The sequence below is a fragment of the Drosophila melanogaster genome, chromosome X, assembly GCF_000001215.4.
Source record: "Drosophila melanogaster chromosome X".
Taxonomy (NCBI): Eukaryota; Metazoa; Arthropoda; class Insecta; order Diptera; family Drosophilidae; genus Drosophila; species Drosophila melanogaster.
The window spans coordinates 10,694,074-10,711,027 of record NC_004354.4 but is presented as its reverse complement, the minus strand read 5'-3'; the positions used below and the strand labels follow the sequence as shown (position 1 = coordinate 10,711,027).

The following is a 16,954-nucleotide window of genomic DNA, read 5'->3' as shown; positions in this document are numbered from 1 at the left end:
CCATACATTTCCCGAAATTCAAACAAAAAAATAAAAACGCAGGTATTTTTTTCATTTTCTGTTTATTATGCTCAATTTTTGGTTTTATACTTTTGTTACGCATGTGATTATATATTTTTTTATTTATCCATTTTGTTTTCGGTTGTTTTTTTTTTTTTTTGGTTTAGTTCGCCTTTACAAATAATCATCGCTATGATCGATCTTATATAATTTCTATGCAATTAGCCCGTTTTTAATAAATATTAAATATATTCATTAAATTTGTAATGCGGTTTCACATTCCATATAAATAATGTACACCAAAAAAAAAACAATTTATTAAATATTAGTTGTTGTATGCATTTGTTTTGGTTTCCCTTCATCTCTTTGGTTTGCTGAAGCATTTTTTATGTGTTTTTTTTGTATAATAATTTTGTTTATGTTTTTTTTTTGGGCGTGGGCGTGGCCCTTGCCAAGCAGCGGAAAAGAGGCCAAATAGTCATTCAATTCACAAACATCAAGCAAATGCCCCGGTGCCGTTATATAATTAAATCATAGTTAATAATAGTTCTTTTAGTGACTGCTGCTGCCGGTTGCTTGGATTGCGATTGGGGGGCCAAATAGCGAGTATTTTACACATACATATACACACAAAGAAATGCAATTTTCCCATTCTGTCTAGCTGTCTGCTTGTCTCTATAGCTGTCTCTATCTCTGTTCCTGTTGCCGTCTCTTTCCGTTCGAGTAGCTCTAAAATGCGAACCCAGATATACGTTATTTTAAGCTAATCCGTCTCTTTCTATTTCTTATGGCTTATAACGGGGGTCTCTATGTCAATCTCCCTACTCCTGCTGTTATCCTTTTTTTTATTCCCTTTTATATCTATCAACTTGTTTAACGAGTAGTAGCACAATTTTTGGACGAAGATGGTTGAAATCGAAGCGTCTAAGTGAGTGTGAGTGTAAGTGTTTGCTAAACTAAATCCTCTATGGGGGGTATATGTTCGTATTTGTGGGGGTGTAAAGCGCTCCTTAATTTACACATGGCATACATTACGATCTGGCTATATCCGTTTAATAACTATCAAAATTCTCGGCTATGGGTGCGAGTAGAAAACGAAACGCTGCAGTTACAATATCCATTTTCATTTCCATTTCTCTAACCATTTCCCATCTGTCCTAGGCTTTTCCACATCCCCCCCCTCTGTCTTTTTTGTTTGTTTATATAAATATATTCGGGATGGTGCTATATAGTGTGTGGATTATATATGCAATATCAAAAGAGCTGCCTGTCTCGTATCTGAATTCAAATCTTGTTTGGGTTTGTTTGAGTTGCCATGGTTTTTGTGGATTTCTTTTTTTTTTTTTTTGGTTTTTTACAATAAGTATGGGTAAGCATATATGGGGGTTCTGTTACTATAGCTGCTGTACTCTCTGACTAATGTCGCGGTTCAACTAAGCTAAGGACGTTTTCGCAAAAAGGTCATTCTGTTCATATATATTTATGTATGTATATATGTATGTCCTGGCCGATGGCCCAAACTCACACACATTATTAACTATTATTACTAAGCTTTGCAAAAAGGCGTGCTATGTGTTTGTGTGTGTGTTAGTTATCGCTTCCTCTTATTTGTCGTAGTAGCTGATCTTAACTTGCCTCCGATCGAACTTTGTCTAGTATTACTCACAAAAAAAATCGATACACCTGTGTGTAGTATATGTTTAGCATATATATATAGGTACACACGCATATACATACATATATTTACTCTTTCTTCCACTTTCTTTCTCTATATGTATAGGTATATATACTAAATATCGTAATACCCTTGTAAGGTTGTGTTTTTTTTATAGTTAACAATAATCGCCATTTATTACTCTCCCGCAGGCTTAAATATATATGGGATTTTCCTGGCCAGTGAGCAGGCGGAACATGGACGTGGGCATCGTTTTCATGAGTATCTGAAATGCATAAATTAATATCATAGATACGAGCAATTCGAATATATATACCTCTCCCACTGAAGTGGCCAGCAAGTTTACGATCTTCTCGTGGGGCACAGCCACCACGCTCTGGTTGTTTATCTCGATGATGCGATGACCCACACGAACCCCACCCCTTTCCGCAATGCCACCTCGCAAAAGACTGCAGATCTGCAAGAAAATTTATAGATATCGATATATATATATATATATATATATCGTTTTAACTCACCACTCCGTTTTGGACGCTGAATCCCAGCTGGTACTTGGTCTCCGGCCGCTTGATCTTCACCTCGACGACTGGGGCACATGGCACCACCGTGAACTTGACAACCGTCTGGTTCTTGGTGTTCTTGATGTACGTCTGGCAGGTGGAGAGCGGCAGACCCACGAGGCTCAGTCCATTGATGGCGATCAACTGGTCGCCGATGTTGAGCTGTCCACATCGGGCAGCAGCTCCCGAGCTCATCAGATTTGCAATTACCACGGTGGGCAGCATTGAGCCCCAGCCGCTTTCCACGATCACCACGCCCAGAATCTCGCCCTTGGCCTTTGGAACGACCACCTCCTTTTGCAACTCTTTCTTGGCAAAGATCTCCAGTTCGTCGCCGAAGATCTCCTGACTGTTGAGCACCTCCTGGTAGTCCATCTCCTTGACAAACCGATGATCCTCAATGCCATTCGCCTTGAGGAACTCCATGTAGGCCACCTGAAAGGCCTGACCAATCGATTGGGCAATAAATTGCGCCTCATCGCTTTCGAACACGTGACAGATCATCTTGGGCGTGCGATTCGGTTTGGGTGCATCATCGATGTCCTGGGGAACGAAGCGGCGACGAGCCATCAGAACCACCAAATCCCCGATGTCCGCGATATAGGAGATGGTGCGCAGGGCGTGATCCATCATGATCTCCTTGAGGTCCGTGTTCAGAACCATGATCTTCTCCGTCGATATAAACAGATCCACCTCTGTGCTGGGCTGCACATCGCCATCGGGTGCCTGGAAAATGATTTATTTTGTTTATATTAACTAATTACTATACGTAATGGTTTGTGGAACTGGAGAATTGGCGGGATCTCCGGGAGACAAGCTTTGATTTTGGATAACACAAGAATTACAGCGGGCCAAATGTGTTGAATCCAATTTAATTCAAGGCAAATCAGGCAAACCAGAGGTGGGTGGTTGGGTGTTTTGGGTGGGGGGTTTTTAGGAAGGTATTTGCTCTAGTGTTCCCATTACTTACCAGCGCCTAAAATGCGAATTGTTTGGATATTTATTTTATATAGATTCGGTTTTGTTTTTATTTGATATGGCGATACGTGGTTTCGTTAGCGTGGTTGGTCATCGCGGATGCGGAGCATTTGATGTGGAGGAGGTGATGCATGAAAATATAACAGTAAACAGTTAATGAGTTTCTTTTTTTTTTAATCTTTTTTTTTTTTTGGTCTCAAGTTCGGTCCTTCAATCAGCTTAGACAAGGTCGCTTGCTGGGTGGGCTAGTGGGTGGCAGGAGGTGGTGGTGGTTTCGGGCAAATCAAAAATCTGAGATCAAAGGGATCAAAAATAGCTGATAATTTTGCTTCATTAGTGCAGGGGGCAACTAGAGGAGCAATTCAGGCGATTGTCACAATCTAATATTTACTCAAATATAATTTAATCTTGAAAATTAAAAACAATAAAAAAAATCATAAAAATTTCAATTGTCAATGTTAAGAATGTTGAATATTAAATAATATTTTGAAATTGTCATGCTAGAGATTTTTCATTTCAAGGTGTTAAACAAATATGTTAAAAAAAAATAAGGAAAGCAATATTTTTAAGATCTGTGGCAATCTCTGATCTGGATTTTCTTTAGGGATCACAGGATTTCTACCCACTACAAACACAGAACGGATCACGGCACAAAAGAAACTCTAGCTGATCGAAGCAATCGATCGAGTCGGGCGAGCATTATTGGTTAGGAAATGTCGGAGGATACTCTACCTTTATCCTGGAGACGGCTTCCTCCGCCTGCATCATTCGCGTTGATTTCGTGGGCTGACCTTCGCAGACCAGCTGCGTGGAGCCCAAGTACTTGGCCCTGAAGAGAACGCCCTCGATGAGCACTGCACCGCCTGCAGTTGGTGAGACGGATGAGAAGATGAATGACATAGTTAGAAACTCAGTTGGACAGGAATCGATAGTCATAGAGTACATGTCCAGTGTTAGTTGATTAGTGTGTATGTGCATGTGTGGGCTAGCAATTTTGTATAGAAACTGATCCTTTATAATTTGGAATACTAAGCCTAACTTATTGCGTTGGTAATATATATCGATCGCTTAATCCATTACTCAGAACTATAAATGAAATAGTTTAACAAAACTTTTTTGTATTTTCAAGCCCTTATCACTAATCTTTAAAAACAATATAGAGGACTTTCGGAATGGGTATTTTAATACTTTAGTTTTATCACCTAAAAGCCAAAATTCCTAACTATTTATATATTATAAAGACAGAACCAAGCGAAAAAAAATGACTCCTTGTTTCGTGTGATATTGTTAGTGTTGTATCTTAGATACTATTACATAATGGAACTTTATCTTACAAAGTATTGTACACACACACAGACACAGTAAAATGAAGAGTAGAGTTTGGTTTATTGATTTGGTTGAACGAACGAACGACGCATGCAAAAATACGCAAATAAATATGCGAAAGAATACAGAGAAATGATAGGTAAAAAATATATATACGATTAATACGGATTATCTTGATCAAAAATTGGATTGCAGATAATAGGATTATCAAATTACACATTATACAATACAATTTCGTATTTACGCAGCCACGATTGAATTTTGAATTTGCTCTGCTACGCTTTCGAAATTTAGCGTTTCGTTGTTTGCGACAATTGACAACGACAACATCTAATGCACACCGACAACATGGCAGGCCACAAGAGTATATATATATATATATAAATAGTATATATATGCATATGGATATACGGATATATGGTTATTTGGTTATATATAGGAACAATCAAACGAAGGATAAACCCAACGCATTTACCTTCTTTGCTCTTACTCTTTTTCACTTTTTTCTCGCCGCTGTTGCTGTTGCTGCCGGCGCCACTGCCGCTGCTGTTGTTTCCGCCGCCGCCGCCGCCGCCGACGTTGTTGTTGGCGTTGCTATTGGCCACCACAGCTGCATTGGTTCCCGTTCCAGATCCGGCTCCCGATCCTGCTCCAGATCCAGTGCCCGATCCTGATCCCAATGGCATAACACTGCCACCGTTAATGGTTCCAATCTCCTGCTCGCTCAGCTTAACGGCTCCACCCGGATTGGCCATTTCTGCAGCTGATCTCTCCGAGCCACCCCCGTTGCCTGGACTTCCCAACGCCGGCGTACTGGCCACCACCGTTGCCGAGGTGGCCGCCACAGTTGAGGCTACCACATCCACGCCGCCGGCACACAGATCCCCGCCAGAAATTGGCATTTTACTGAGCGATTTCTCACTGTGCTCCGACGAACTCCGCGATAAACTGCGCTGGACCATGCCGCCAACCAAGTCGAGCAGCTTGCCACCATTACCGGCACCCAGAGTGAGACCCAATCCCAATCCGGACTGACCCTTTGGCGGAATCGGGGGCGGTAGCTCCGGCGTGGAGCTGAGCAGGGCATTGTAGCCGTTGCGCGTCTTAGTGCTCGGTATCTGCTGCTTGGGCGAGATCTTCGAGAGCAGCGAGCGCGGTTTACGATCCCAGCTCTTGTTCTCATCGTAGTAGCCCTGGTCGTCCAGCCTCTGGTGGCCTAGCAGGCGGTCCGTCTCCAGATCGGTGTCCACGTCCTCCTCGTCGGCACTGTGGTTCTTTGAGTGGTTATCCGAGCCGGATTCCAGCAGATCCTTTCCAGCACCGCCGTCCAAATGGCGCGATAGCCATACGGGTGAGTTGGGGCCAGGCGATGGAGATCTTTGCACTGCGGATACGAGGTTGGTACGCTCCGGAATGGGCGGTGGCATGCCGCCGTTGGCGCTGCTGCTGCAATTGCTGCCGGCGCTTCTGGTCTTTCCACTTCCGTTTCCAATTCCATTGCCGGTTATCGTCGAAGTGGGCGAACTGCGCTGCAGCGTGGAACTAATGGCCGCCGCCAATGGAGTGTGCTTGCTGCTTGGCTGCAGCAAATCCACGTCGTTGCTGCCACCGGCTAGACTGCCATTAGTGTTCACAACGCCACTGGAGCAGCCATTATTGTTGGGCTTTCGATGTGGCGCCGGAGCGGGCGGAGGTGGCGTCATCTGCACCGTGTCTGGACGGTGGAAGACTCCTAGAAGTAAATAAGGATAAATAAATATATTATATGTGAGAGGGATAACAAATGTGACACCAATGTGGTCAAACCACTTACCGATCGAGTAGAGCGAATCCAACTCTGGATCAATGTTCTTGAACACTTTACTGTGGTTGCTGGGACTCTGATCTAGTGACAATGTCTTTGGCGGATGGGATTGCAGCTGCGTTTGACACTGCGACTTCGCCTGCTCATTGTTGGGACTGGCCACCAGTGTGGCCACCAGGTGGTGACCCACTCCGCCGACGCCGCCATTGCTATCCGTTGTCGTGGAGGCGGTGGTGGTCTGGTTATTCATGCTGTTGAGGCTGTGGTTCGTCGAGATGCGCTTCATGTCCATCAGCATGGAGATGCCTCCACTGCCACCAATGCTAGTGCTACCGCTTAAGCTGGTTGGGCACTGGCCACCCTGGTTGACCGTCGACTGCTGCAGGTTCTTCTGGTTGTTGTTGTTGTTCTCGGTGTCACTGGTGTGACCGGAGGAGAGGCCATCCTCCAGGACCGGCATGGCCGAGGCATAGAACTTTGCGTAGTTTGAGCAGGAGGTCGACACCCCGCCATTCATCTCCCCTGAGAGACCTGGAAAATCGAAAGGGATTTGCTAAAAATTTCGGGTATTTCAAATTGCCGCACTTACTGTCCAGATCGCCGCAGTTGGAATCGTAGTCGGTGGTTTCCGGCGAATAGCGGTAATTGTGACCTCCACCCGGTCCCACGCCTAATCCACCGCTCACGCCCACGCCTCCGCCATGTCCGCTGCTCGTGCTCAGCAGCTGGTTGTGATTTAGCCCATCCTGGTCGGCATCCCGCTCGCCGCTGCTCCGACTGGTCGAGTCCAGGAAGAAGTCAAAGTCCCGCATTAGCGGACTGCCGCTATAGTGTCGTCTCGCCCCGCTCATCGGCTGAGCGGTGAGCTGTGCCTGCAATTGCGGCTGCTGTCCATAACCACTGTAAACAAGGCGCTCGGAATCGATGTGGCCGGATTGGGGAGGCGCCTGTGCGCGGTAGTTCTGGTCACGATCCTGTTCCAACGGCTCGTCCTCATCCTCGGCCTCATCGTTTTCCTCGTCGGCATCGTCGTCGACCTCCTCGTCGTCTTCGGCTTCTTCCTCCTCGGCCAAATCCTCCTCGTCGCGCTCAAAGTTGCTGTGGAACTCGTACTGGATGTCCTTGAAAAATAATATATATATATAGATTGTATAAAATTCAGAAAAATAATTCTATGAAAATTGTGTGTTGTAAAAACAACAATCATCTTCATCCTACTCACAATGCTGTCCACATCGCTACCATTTTCCATGATGGGCTGCTCGTCGGTGGAGGGGCATTTGAAAAACTCCTCCAGCACCTTGCGCGTCTCCGAGAACTCGTAGAGATAATCGAAGGTCGATGATTTCGTGTGCAGGCTCAAGGGACCCAATCCGCTGCCCGCTGCTGTTGCATTTCCGGTTGCTGTTCCGTTTCCGCTTCCGGTTCCGTTGGCAGTGCTGCCCGCCACTGCTGTCGGTGGTGCTTGTGCCGTTTGCGGTGGAGTGCTCGCCCGGCTGGCCATCTCGCCTGCAGCGATTCCAATAGACAGACCCACTGCCTCCGGAGTGGTCAGGTCGGATATGGTGCCAATCTCGGACACATCGTTGCTGGTGTCCTCCGCATTATTGTCGCTGCTCAGCGGCTGTTTGTTGGTATTGGAGTTGTTGTTACTGTGACTGCTCATCAGACTGGCAAAGTGCTGCTGCTGATGTTGCAGCTGTTGCTGTTGTTGCTGCTGATATTGCTGCTGCTGCAGAGGAGGGGAGCTGCTCCTCGGGTCACGACTGGGCGGCGAGATAATGCGCTGAAATCAATCAATTATTTATAAATAAAAAATGAAAAAAATGAAAAATAATTGAAGAAACGAACCTGCGGAAATCCAGGACGCACGGGATAGTTCTGGATGGACTGCTGCGCCGCGTGCATCTGGCCGGGATTCACTGGATTAGGAGAGTGCGGAAGCAGGGTGCTGAGTATATTGTGGGAGCTGTGTGGATGGCTCTGGGCCAGAGCAGCCAATGCTGCGCGGGCGGCCGTCTTCTGGAGCGAGGTAGCCGTGGAGCTCAGCGGTGGTACAGTGGCCATGGGCACCTGCTGTTGTGGTTGCGATGTTGCTGTTGCTGCAGCTGCACCTTCTGCCGCTGCTGGTGGTTCGCTTTCGTCCGCTGCTGCTGATGCCGCCGCCGCTCCAGTTGCCCCCAAATTGCTGGTGGTAGTTACACCAATGCGTCTGGGCGAGCCCTCGTACTCTGCGGATAAAAGCGATTAAAATACGAGTTCAAGTGGATCCAGTTATTCGGAATCAGGCTAACAAAAAACGATGGACTATACAAATGCCCGGTCAAATATATATTTCCCACACACAGGTACTTGCACAACATTCAATATCTACAGGGGTAGATTTAAAAAATAAAGGGATTTATGTTCAAACAAGTGGATGATGGCACAGAATTTTACAATTTGAATCCTTTTTTTTATAGGCAGCAGAGGTCAGCAAAAATTTTTCTGTAGCGCTCAAGTGGCTTCAGTTTTGATTCAGCTACTTTTGTTAACTGACAGACAGAAATTTTTTCAAATAATTCAAGTAGCGGATTTTCCTATCAAAAGTGAATAAAATATTTATGGCGAGACCCTATACTTTGGTAATAATTTTGGGGATTTTTTTTTTAGTAAATATAGTAATAAATGTAAGGCAATGTACCAATGATGCCGTGACGCGACTCCACGGCCAGCGTGTAGCTGCGCTCCAGCTTCCAGGCGTCCAGCTGGTGCTCCCTGTAGACATTGACATCCGAATTCTGACTTTGGTTCGTATTGTGCATCTGGTGCTGGGCCTTGTCCGCCGGCTTGCCGTGTTTGCCGCCCTCCTCCGCCAAAGTTTCGGTCGTAACGCGCAGATCTGAATGATGAGAGATGGGGAGAAACAGAGCTCGGATGAGGGGCAGTGGCAATGACAGGGGTTGGCGTATCAGGGTTTTGGGGGTATTGCTCACTGAACAACTGCTTGGCATGCCAATTAATTGCAATCAATTAAATTCCACTTTGGCGCGCTTCCTACGCTTTGTTCGCCACCCCTCCCCCCCCTCTTTTCACCCTTTACCCCATGTTTCTAGCGATGGATATTCCCCTTCCGGAATTCACGCACTCTGGTGTTTTGGTCCGTTTCATACATATTTGCAGTACACTTCATTACGCATGATTTGCAATTCAATTACCCGGCCCATGTCCATCAGTCCGGCATTCAGCCAGTCGGAAATTGGTTTCGCAGTCTCTGCCACAAAAGGCTCTACCGAGCGAAGAGGCAGGCGGTGGTCCTTCGAGCCGCAAATTGCTGCAGGCACGTGCAACCGCATAGGGGTGCTACTTCTACGAAAGAAGCAAAGCTTGAAATCGTGTTTCGACAAATGTAAATAGAGATTACTGTGCCCCCAAAATGCAATTCAGTAATACAAAATTTGTTTGTTTGTTAGTCTGCCTATAAAAAAAACTACCTGCTTAGTAAATGATTAAAATTCAGTCTTCCAACTAGCCAGTTTTTCTCAAGCATATGCATTGGTACTTAAGATGTGGTTTCTACTTACGCTGCCAGCTTTCGTTGGGATCTGCATTTCCATTGACCAGGCGATGATCCCGATCCATGTCACGCTCTCGATCCCTCTCCCTTTCCCGCTCCTCGCCGTAAACGTGTCGCTTCCGCTGTTGCTGCTGCTGCTGCTGACCCGCCAAATGGCTGAGGTGGTTGTCCCTGGCCACCTGCACTTCCTGCAGTTGCAACTGCTGCTGTTGCTCCAGCAACAGGTGTTCTCTTTCCCGCTCTCGTTCCCTTTCTCGCTCTCTTTCCCGCTCTCTTTCCCGCTCCTCGCGCAGCCTCAGTTTGCGCTGCTCCCGCGGCTCCCAATCGCCGGGATGCTGATCCAAGGATGACTTGCTGCCATATAGATAGTGACTGGCTAGCGGAGTTAACCCGTCGGCACAGGGATTGCTCCTGGCAGTTGGAATCTGTTGATGTGGTTGTTGTTGCTGCTGCTGTTGTTGCTGTTGTTGCTGCTGCTGCTGCTGCTGCTGCTGATGTTGCTGTGGAAAGCTGCGATTGACTGGACTCCGACCCACCCGCAGTATATTTTGTTGCTGCTGTTGTTGCGGGCGCTGATTGATTCCGTAAACCTGCTCCCGCTGCTGGTGGTAAGCTCGTCTGGCTGAGGCATGCAAATGTTGCTGCTGCTGTTGTTGCTGCTGCTGCTGCTGCTGCTGCTGCTGCTGTTGTTGTTGTTGGATTTGCTGCTGTTGTTGTGGTTCCTCGGAATACTCCGTGGGCGAGTGGAGCAGCAAACTGGCTCTTGTCGGCGGTGCCTCCCAGTAGTTCTCCTTGATGAAAGGATTCTGGCTCCCGTTGCCGTTGTGCAACTGTTGCTGCCTGTTGCTGGCGGGCAACGCACTGCTGCGTTTTCGCGGCATCTCCGTGTAGCTGCCGGGCCCACGCCTACTATCGCCCACCGTATGGTAGTAGAACGAGGCGGGATACTCGAGCACCTCGCCAGCCGCTCCGCTCCTGCTGTGCTCCACAACTGACTCGCCCGTGGTGTCCTCCTCCTGTTGCTCCTGCTGCTGCGTCTGGTGTTGCTGCTTCGGCTGCTGCTGCTTCTGCTGATGCTGCTGTTGGTGGTGGTGATGATGGTGGTGGTGCGGTGGTGTGGGCGGCGTGAGTGGTGCACACAGAAAGGGATTCGTGGAAATGCGTGGCGTCACCGAGGACAGCGATTCGGAGGAGTGCGAGGATGCTGAGTGTGGCGGTGGCGATTGCGTTATAATGTTCACGCTCTTATAATAGCTGGGCGTGCTGCTGGTGGGCGTGGCCTTGGGCGGCGGCGGACTAACACTGACGCTGGCCAACGGTTCCCCAACCGCTCCCGCTGTCGTAGGGCTGCTACTCCGGTTGCTGTTGCAGCTGGAATTCACGTCTGTGGGGTGGACATGTTGCTGGTGCTGTTGTGCTGGTTGAAGTTGCTGCTGTTGCTGTTGCTGCTGTTGCTGCTGTTGCTGCTGTTGCTGTTGCTGCTGTTTGGGTCGGCACTTGGGGAATAGCAAGCTGATCTGATCGTTAAGCGGCGGAGATGGCGACAGCAGAGCCTGCGACAGGATCAACGGCGGTTGCTGTTGCTGCTGCTGCTGCTGCTGGTGTTGCTGGTAGCCAATGTTGTTGCTGCTGCTGCTGCTGTTCGTGTTGCTGGTGTCGCAATCTAGCTCCAAGCTGCCGTTCAGTGCGTAGTAGCCGCGTTGCTGGTAGGGCAACTGCTGATGCGGCTGCTGCTGCGACTGGTCCTGCTGCTGCTGCTGCTGCTGCTGCTGGTGGCTGTGATGGTGGTGGTGATGGTGATTACTGCTACTAGTTGTTTGTCCAGCAGCCAGTGTTGTCAATGTTGTGCTGACCATTATTGTTGCCAATAAACTGCAAGTAAGCAATAAGAGTAACATTAGAGTAATATAAGCGCTGTGAATAAACATCGAATAGGCAACTTAAACACATTGGAGCTAGTCCACAAGTAGCTAGTCGTACTATGTCCACCATGGTTCACGTCCTGCTGGCAGTTGTTTTAATAAATGCAGGCACAATGTCAACCTTTGTCATGTCCAAGTGGCAACAGGGCGTGACAGTAACGAGTTCTGTCGCCGTCGCAGTTGCCCCTCGATCCGTCCGGGTCACGTTTCATGGCATGGCGGCATGGCAACTGGACTGGTTGTGGGGAAAACCAAAAACAAAAAAAAAAAAAAACAAATGGCCGCCATAAGACGGGCAAATATTTAATTGTCCACCGACTCACCCGAAAGCGAAAATCGACATGCAAAATGTGAAACACGCGTGCAGCAGCCAATCAATGTCATTGAACGATTGCCATCGGTTTGTTGAATTTAAAATTTAAAATTTAAAATACCCGCCCGCGATGGTCGGGCATTTAAGTTGGATTCAATTTGCATTTGCTACGAGCTTTTTGTCATGTGGCATGCAAATGAGCCGCACTGCTGGCTTTTTCGGCACTGGACAGCATGTGCAACTTGGGTAGGGCAAACAAAAAAAAAAAAAAGCGTCAGTAATATGTTTAACTTTGCCATTTTTTTTCACACAGGTTATATGCAAATAACCGAAAGTCTGGCGAGGAGTGGAAAAATCAATTGAATAGGAGTTTTTAATCTGATTTATTTGGCTTTTTTATTTTTTTAGGTGCTCTCAAAAGTAGCTGAAAATTGGGTTTCCAATTGAAATTAAAAGTATTATAAATTACTTTAACATTTATTTGTCCTACTATTTCTACCGATTGAATGACGTGTGTAACCTTCGGTTGCCTGCCCCAAAAAGTGGCCTCTTAAATCGCTTTAAGCTGCAGAGCACACATATCCCTTTTTGGGATCCCAAACCACTCCATTTTCGCATTCCATGGCCACACAAAACTCCACCCACAAGTTATGCTAATGCGTGCGGTGTGTGCGGGATGTGTGTGTGTGTGTTTGTGTGTTTGTGTGTGTTTGTGCCCGGGGCCTAAAATATTTTCCCAACAATCAAACTAAAAATTTTTGAAAAGGATTAACAACAACAGCAGAAGCAGCGGGAGCCACAAGCGAAACGGGGGAAAAAAGTCAGAGAAGCGTAGAAATATACACAGAAAATAGGGGGATGCGTTTAAAGAATTCAAAGTTTTGCTTGTGATAATAATATCTAAAGCCTTCCTGCTTACATTTCACAGGGTTATTTTCAGAACTAGATTTTTTTCCCCCATTCAACACATATTTAATGTAGAGATTACTAGGTTTTTCTCTCTGTGTAGCAATCTCACGTACAAGTGGGGATAACCGAAGCGAGCAGTGAGATATGTGAGCCGGATCCTGTTGGTCCTGCTGCCATTGCTCTTGCTGCTGCTGTTGCTTCTGCTGTTGCTGCTGCTGCTGCTGCTGTGCGTCTCGCATCGCTTTGTGCACTCGCATGGAAAATATGCTTTCGTTTTCTGGAATCCCACACACACAACCGGAGAGCTGGCAAAATGGCGGGGAGGTGATGGGGTAGCAAGGAGTCGGGAAAGAAAGGACCACTGCGGCAGCAGGACTCTGAGTTTGCTTGGCGCCCAAGACGAAACGGGGGTGCTTCATAACCGAAATCTACACAACAGCTAACATGGTCTAACAGCAGCAACGACAGCAAGAGTCGCATCCGGATGACGAGAACCATAACCACATTCTTCATTTCCCATCCCGAAATTCAGAGGATGCGGGCCAGAGCAACATTTTCTTTGGGGCTTCACATGACACGCACACGGCTAGATGGGCAAACATTTTCATTGCCTCCCAGTGGCAAGCAGTGGCTTCGAGATAGTCTGTTGTCAGAGGAATTGGCGACAATAAAACATGGACACACCACGTGAGTTGCCTTTGAGCAATCGGATGAATTGAAGGATTTATTTGCAGATCCAGCTATAGAAATACACATTTTATACCAGATCGTTGCTTGGGTATTTTTCAACCCTTTGTTTTCCCTAAATATCTTGATAAAACTATTTTAGATCAGCCATCTATCGTTACATTTTTCTATCTAATAAGTCGCACAGTGGGTCATATTTTTAAACAGCTTAGAAATTCAATTTTATGTCATTTAAAATTTAAAATATCTACAATTTTTCAATGTTTAAGGTGCAAGGGTAGTTACGTTAGAAAAAATATTGAAGTTGTACAGATATATCTAGGCTAAAACAACTTAAAGTTCCACTGTAAGTTGCCTCCCATCCATGTGCTCTGTTTTCCCATTCCATTGATATCCTTGCACCAGATGCCCTGGGTCTTCAGCCTCATCCCGAGCACCTTTCTCATGTCCATGTCATGTTTGGTACTTTTTTTTTTGGTTCAGGCCCTGAAATTTGATGCATTGGATGTGCTTAGGCAGACTATGACAGCCTGTGAAGGGATTGCGATTGGCACTTCTTTGATTTACTGGGCCCTTTGTCCTTTGAATGTCAGCAGGATCAGAGGAGTTCTGACCCATTGTCCCAGGATCAGCTGCACATGAACGCAACAAAAATGAAACAAGAATTTCCATTCCAAAATTCAAGAACATACCACTGTTATATTTGTTTTAAAGCATATATAATTAACTTTTAAGCAACGACTGCCTATTATATGGTAATTTTGAATGCATAATTATGCTACAAATTGGTGTATACTCGATATTCTATGGTTTCCTGCTTTCGTGTGCCCTCTTGCCTGCCTTCAGGTGATGTTAAGTGCGGGTCATAAAAATTTCATAAATTCTTCAGCTGGCTCAGCATACACACAGGCATGCACATCCTCCTGCGCAACATCGTCCTCATTCTCTCACCCACGGCGTGACTTTATCCCTCATCCTTGTCCTAGACCTGGCACAGCTGCATAATTAAGTTGCCAGGACGAATACGAATACGAGGACGTGGACGTGGGCGAGAGCGAGGTGTGAAGGTGGAGGTGGTCGGTTGGGCGGTGCGTCCTTGGAGTTTTATTAACTTAATGTCTGCTTAAACGATGCGTCGCTTGCCGCTCTTTAAATATTTAAAATTAATTCAAGCCCATTCCCTCGACCGGTGGCGCAATGAATCAAAATCAAAATCAATTGCCGGTGCCCACAGTTTGCCACTGATGTTGACGTCGTGCTGCAGGTAGGGTGTTTCCTGGGTGGTTCCTGCTGCTCCAGGTTGCTGGTCTATTGCGGTCCTGGGGCCTGATACCGTCATTACGGCCACATTGCGGCAGGACACCAGGCAGGCAACGACGTGGGCAACGGGTTAGATGCAATTACCTCTGCCTATGATGGCATTAATTATGCAAAACAACTAACGCTGCCGGAGCCACGGGCTAGTGGGTGGCAATGGGTGTTCCCCGAGCACGGAAATCCCTGTGTATGTGTGTGTGTAGATTGCAAAAGAAAGACTTTTGCCGACTTCCTGGCGATTGCATGTGCAGTAGAGCAGGGCTCGCCGTAAATGAAACATGCAATTTATTTTAACCCAAATCGTTGCCTGTTCTTTTCTGTAGCCCGTTATGCAATTACTGCTTGGCATATTCCCTTTGGGGCGATAAGTACGGCTTTGTCTGGCAATTGAATGCTTAGCTCACGCATACCCAAACCCCCCTTCTAAAAAGAAGAGAAGAAAAATTCTTCTTTTCAGTGCTCACTTTTCCCCCCAAACTGTTTTCTGTAGCACACTGTTTTGGGCGTCCGCGTAGTTTAGTTAATATTTTGCAGATTTTCGCCTAGATGTGCAATTAAGCACGACTTTCGTAAGCGGTGCTCAAGGATTAATTCAATTATGGCTAGCTTTCGTGTGGGTAAAATTGTCGCTAAGCGGATTGGAGTGCACTGCATGAAAACTGCTGCAATTTGGGTTAAAAACCATTTTGGCTAAGAAAAAAAAAAAAAACAAAAAACAAAAACAAAGAGGCGGATGGAAAACCGAGGGGATGGTGATCAAATGCCGCATGACAAAGGCACGGGAAACGCGAAAGCGAAAAGAGAAAAGTGTAATGAAAAGTGAAAGTGACTAAGATGTTTTTCCCGAGCTCTTGATGACGTGGGCGAGCAGTAGTAATGTTGACAAAGCCAACAACAGCAATAATGGCGGAATTGTAACGTTTTCCCCCAAATGAAAATGGCAGCACGCGAAAATGGCGAGGAACTGACATTTAGGACGCGAGGCGGAACAGCTGGGGAAAGTTGGAAAATGCCGAAAAAAAACGGGGACAACGTGGAAGCGAAGAGGAAAACGATGACGAAGACGGCGAACAAGGCGAAAACAAACATGACGAACAGAACAACAGGCGGTGGCAAACAATAAAAAACCAGGCGGGTTGCCACCAAAGTAGTCTCCAGGGAAATGAAATGGAAAAGCGGATCCCAAATGCTCATAGACTTTTGCGGAAAATATCGAAAAAAAACCCGAGAAAAATAATTACTAATTTAAAGTAGAGAGAGAGAGAGAGAGAGGAGCAAACAATAAATAGGATTATCTTTGTTTGCTCTTCTTGTTTTAAGAAGACAATGAATTTATGATCAAAAAATTATTAAAGATATTTGTGCTTATTTTTTAAGCAGAGAAAAATCAGTTAAAATTCTACCAAATCGTTTGGCTGCCTCTTACGGTAGCTTAAATGTGCTAAAGGTATTCATTACCAACTTGTTTTACTTACTGAGAAAATACTTAAGAGGAAATTGCCTAAATCTGCGCACAAACGGGTCCAGGACCTGCTCTCAAAAATCCAGAACTTCTCATACCACCCACCCTCGAAAAAAAAAAAACACACACACAAATCAAATTTGTTGTAAGGCTCGTAACACTCGAGGGTTGACTGACTGCCTGATATGTTTTCGCCTAACTGACTAACTGACTAAATGACTGACTGACTCATGTCTCGAAAAGGTGAGTGAGTATATATGTACATGTTTAAGACGTATGTACATATGTGAGTGAGAAGTGAGAAGCTTTTCGGGTGGGTGGGTGGTGGAGCGTGTTGAATGGGTGTCATTGTCGCCGGTGGCAAATGTGTTGCTTACGAGCCTAAAGGATCCATTAATAAAATGAGTTGAGCATAAATTTCAACTGGCATCCGGGGAGGACATTT

General features: G+C 46.2%; 1 protein-coding gene across 3 annotated transcripts in view; it reads right to left on the bottom strand.

Moving 5' to 3' along the window:
- Positions 1 to 80: 80 nt before the first annotated feature.
- Positions 81 to 16,954, bottom strand: part of X11Lbeta — an 83,211-nt gene continuing 66,337 nt past the window's right edge. The window contains exons 4-15 of one of the 3 annotated variants that reach the window (NM_167239.4): positions 9,907 to 11,771; positions 9,027 to 9,224; positions 8,195 to 8,574; positions 7,566 to 8,129; positions 6,933 to 7,464; positions 6,353 to 6,874; positions 5,015 to 6,271; positions 3,946 to 4,076; positions 3,206 to 3,211; positions 2,194 to 2,961; positions 1,992 to 2,132; positions 402 to 1,940 (exon numbers count right to left, since the gene is read on the bottom strand). In NM_167239.4, coding sequence (NP_727440.3) covers positions 1,869 to 1,940; positions 1,992 to 2,132; positions 2,194 to 2,961; positions 3,206 to 3,211; positions 3,946 to 4,076; positions 5,015 to 6,271; positions 6,353 to 6,874; positions 6,933 to 7,464; positions 7,566 to 8,129; positions 8,195 to 8,574; positions 9,027 to 9,224; positions 9,907 to 11,755 — 6,420 coding nt within the window. In that variant the 5' untranslated portion in view covers positions 11,756 to 11,771 and the 3' untranslated portion in view covers positions 402 to 1,868. Of the gene's footprint in view, positions 1,941 to 1,991; positions 2,133 to 2,193; positions 2,962 to 3,205; positions 3,212 to 3,945; positions 4,077 to 5,014; positions 6,272 to 6,352; positions 6,875 to 6,932; positions 7,465 to 7,565; positions 8,130 to 8,194; positions 8,575 to 9,026; positions 9,225 to 9,906; positions 11,772 to 16,954 lie in introns of all 3 variants that reach the window. The other 2 variants (NM_001298156.1, NM_001272496.2) reach the window with 2 other exon arrangements.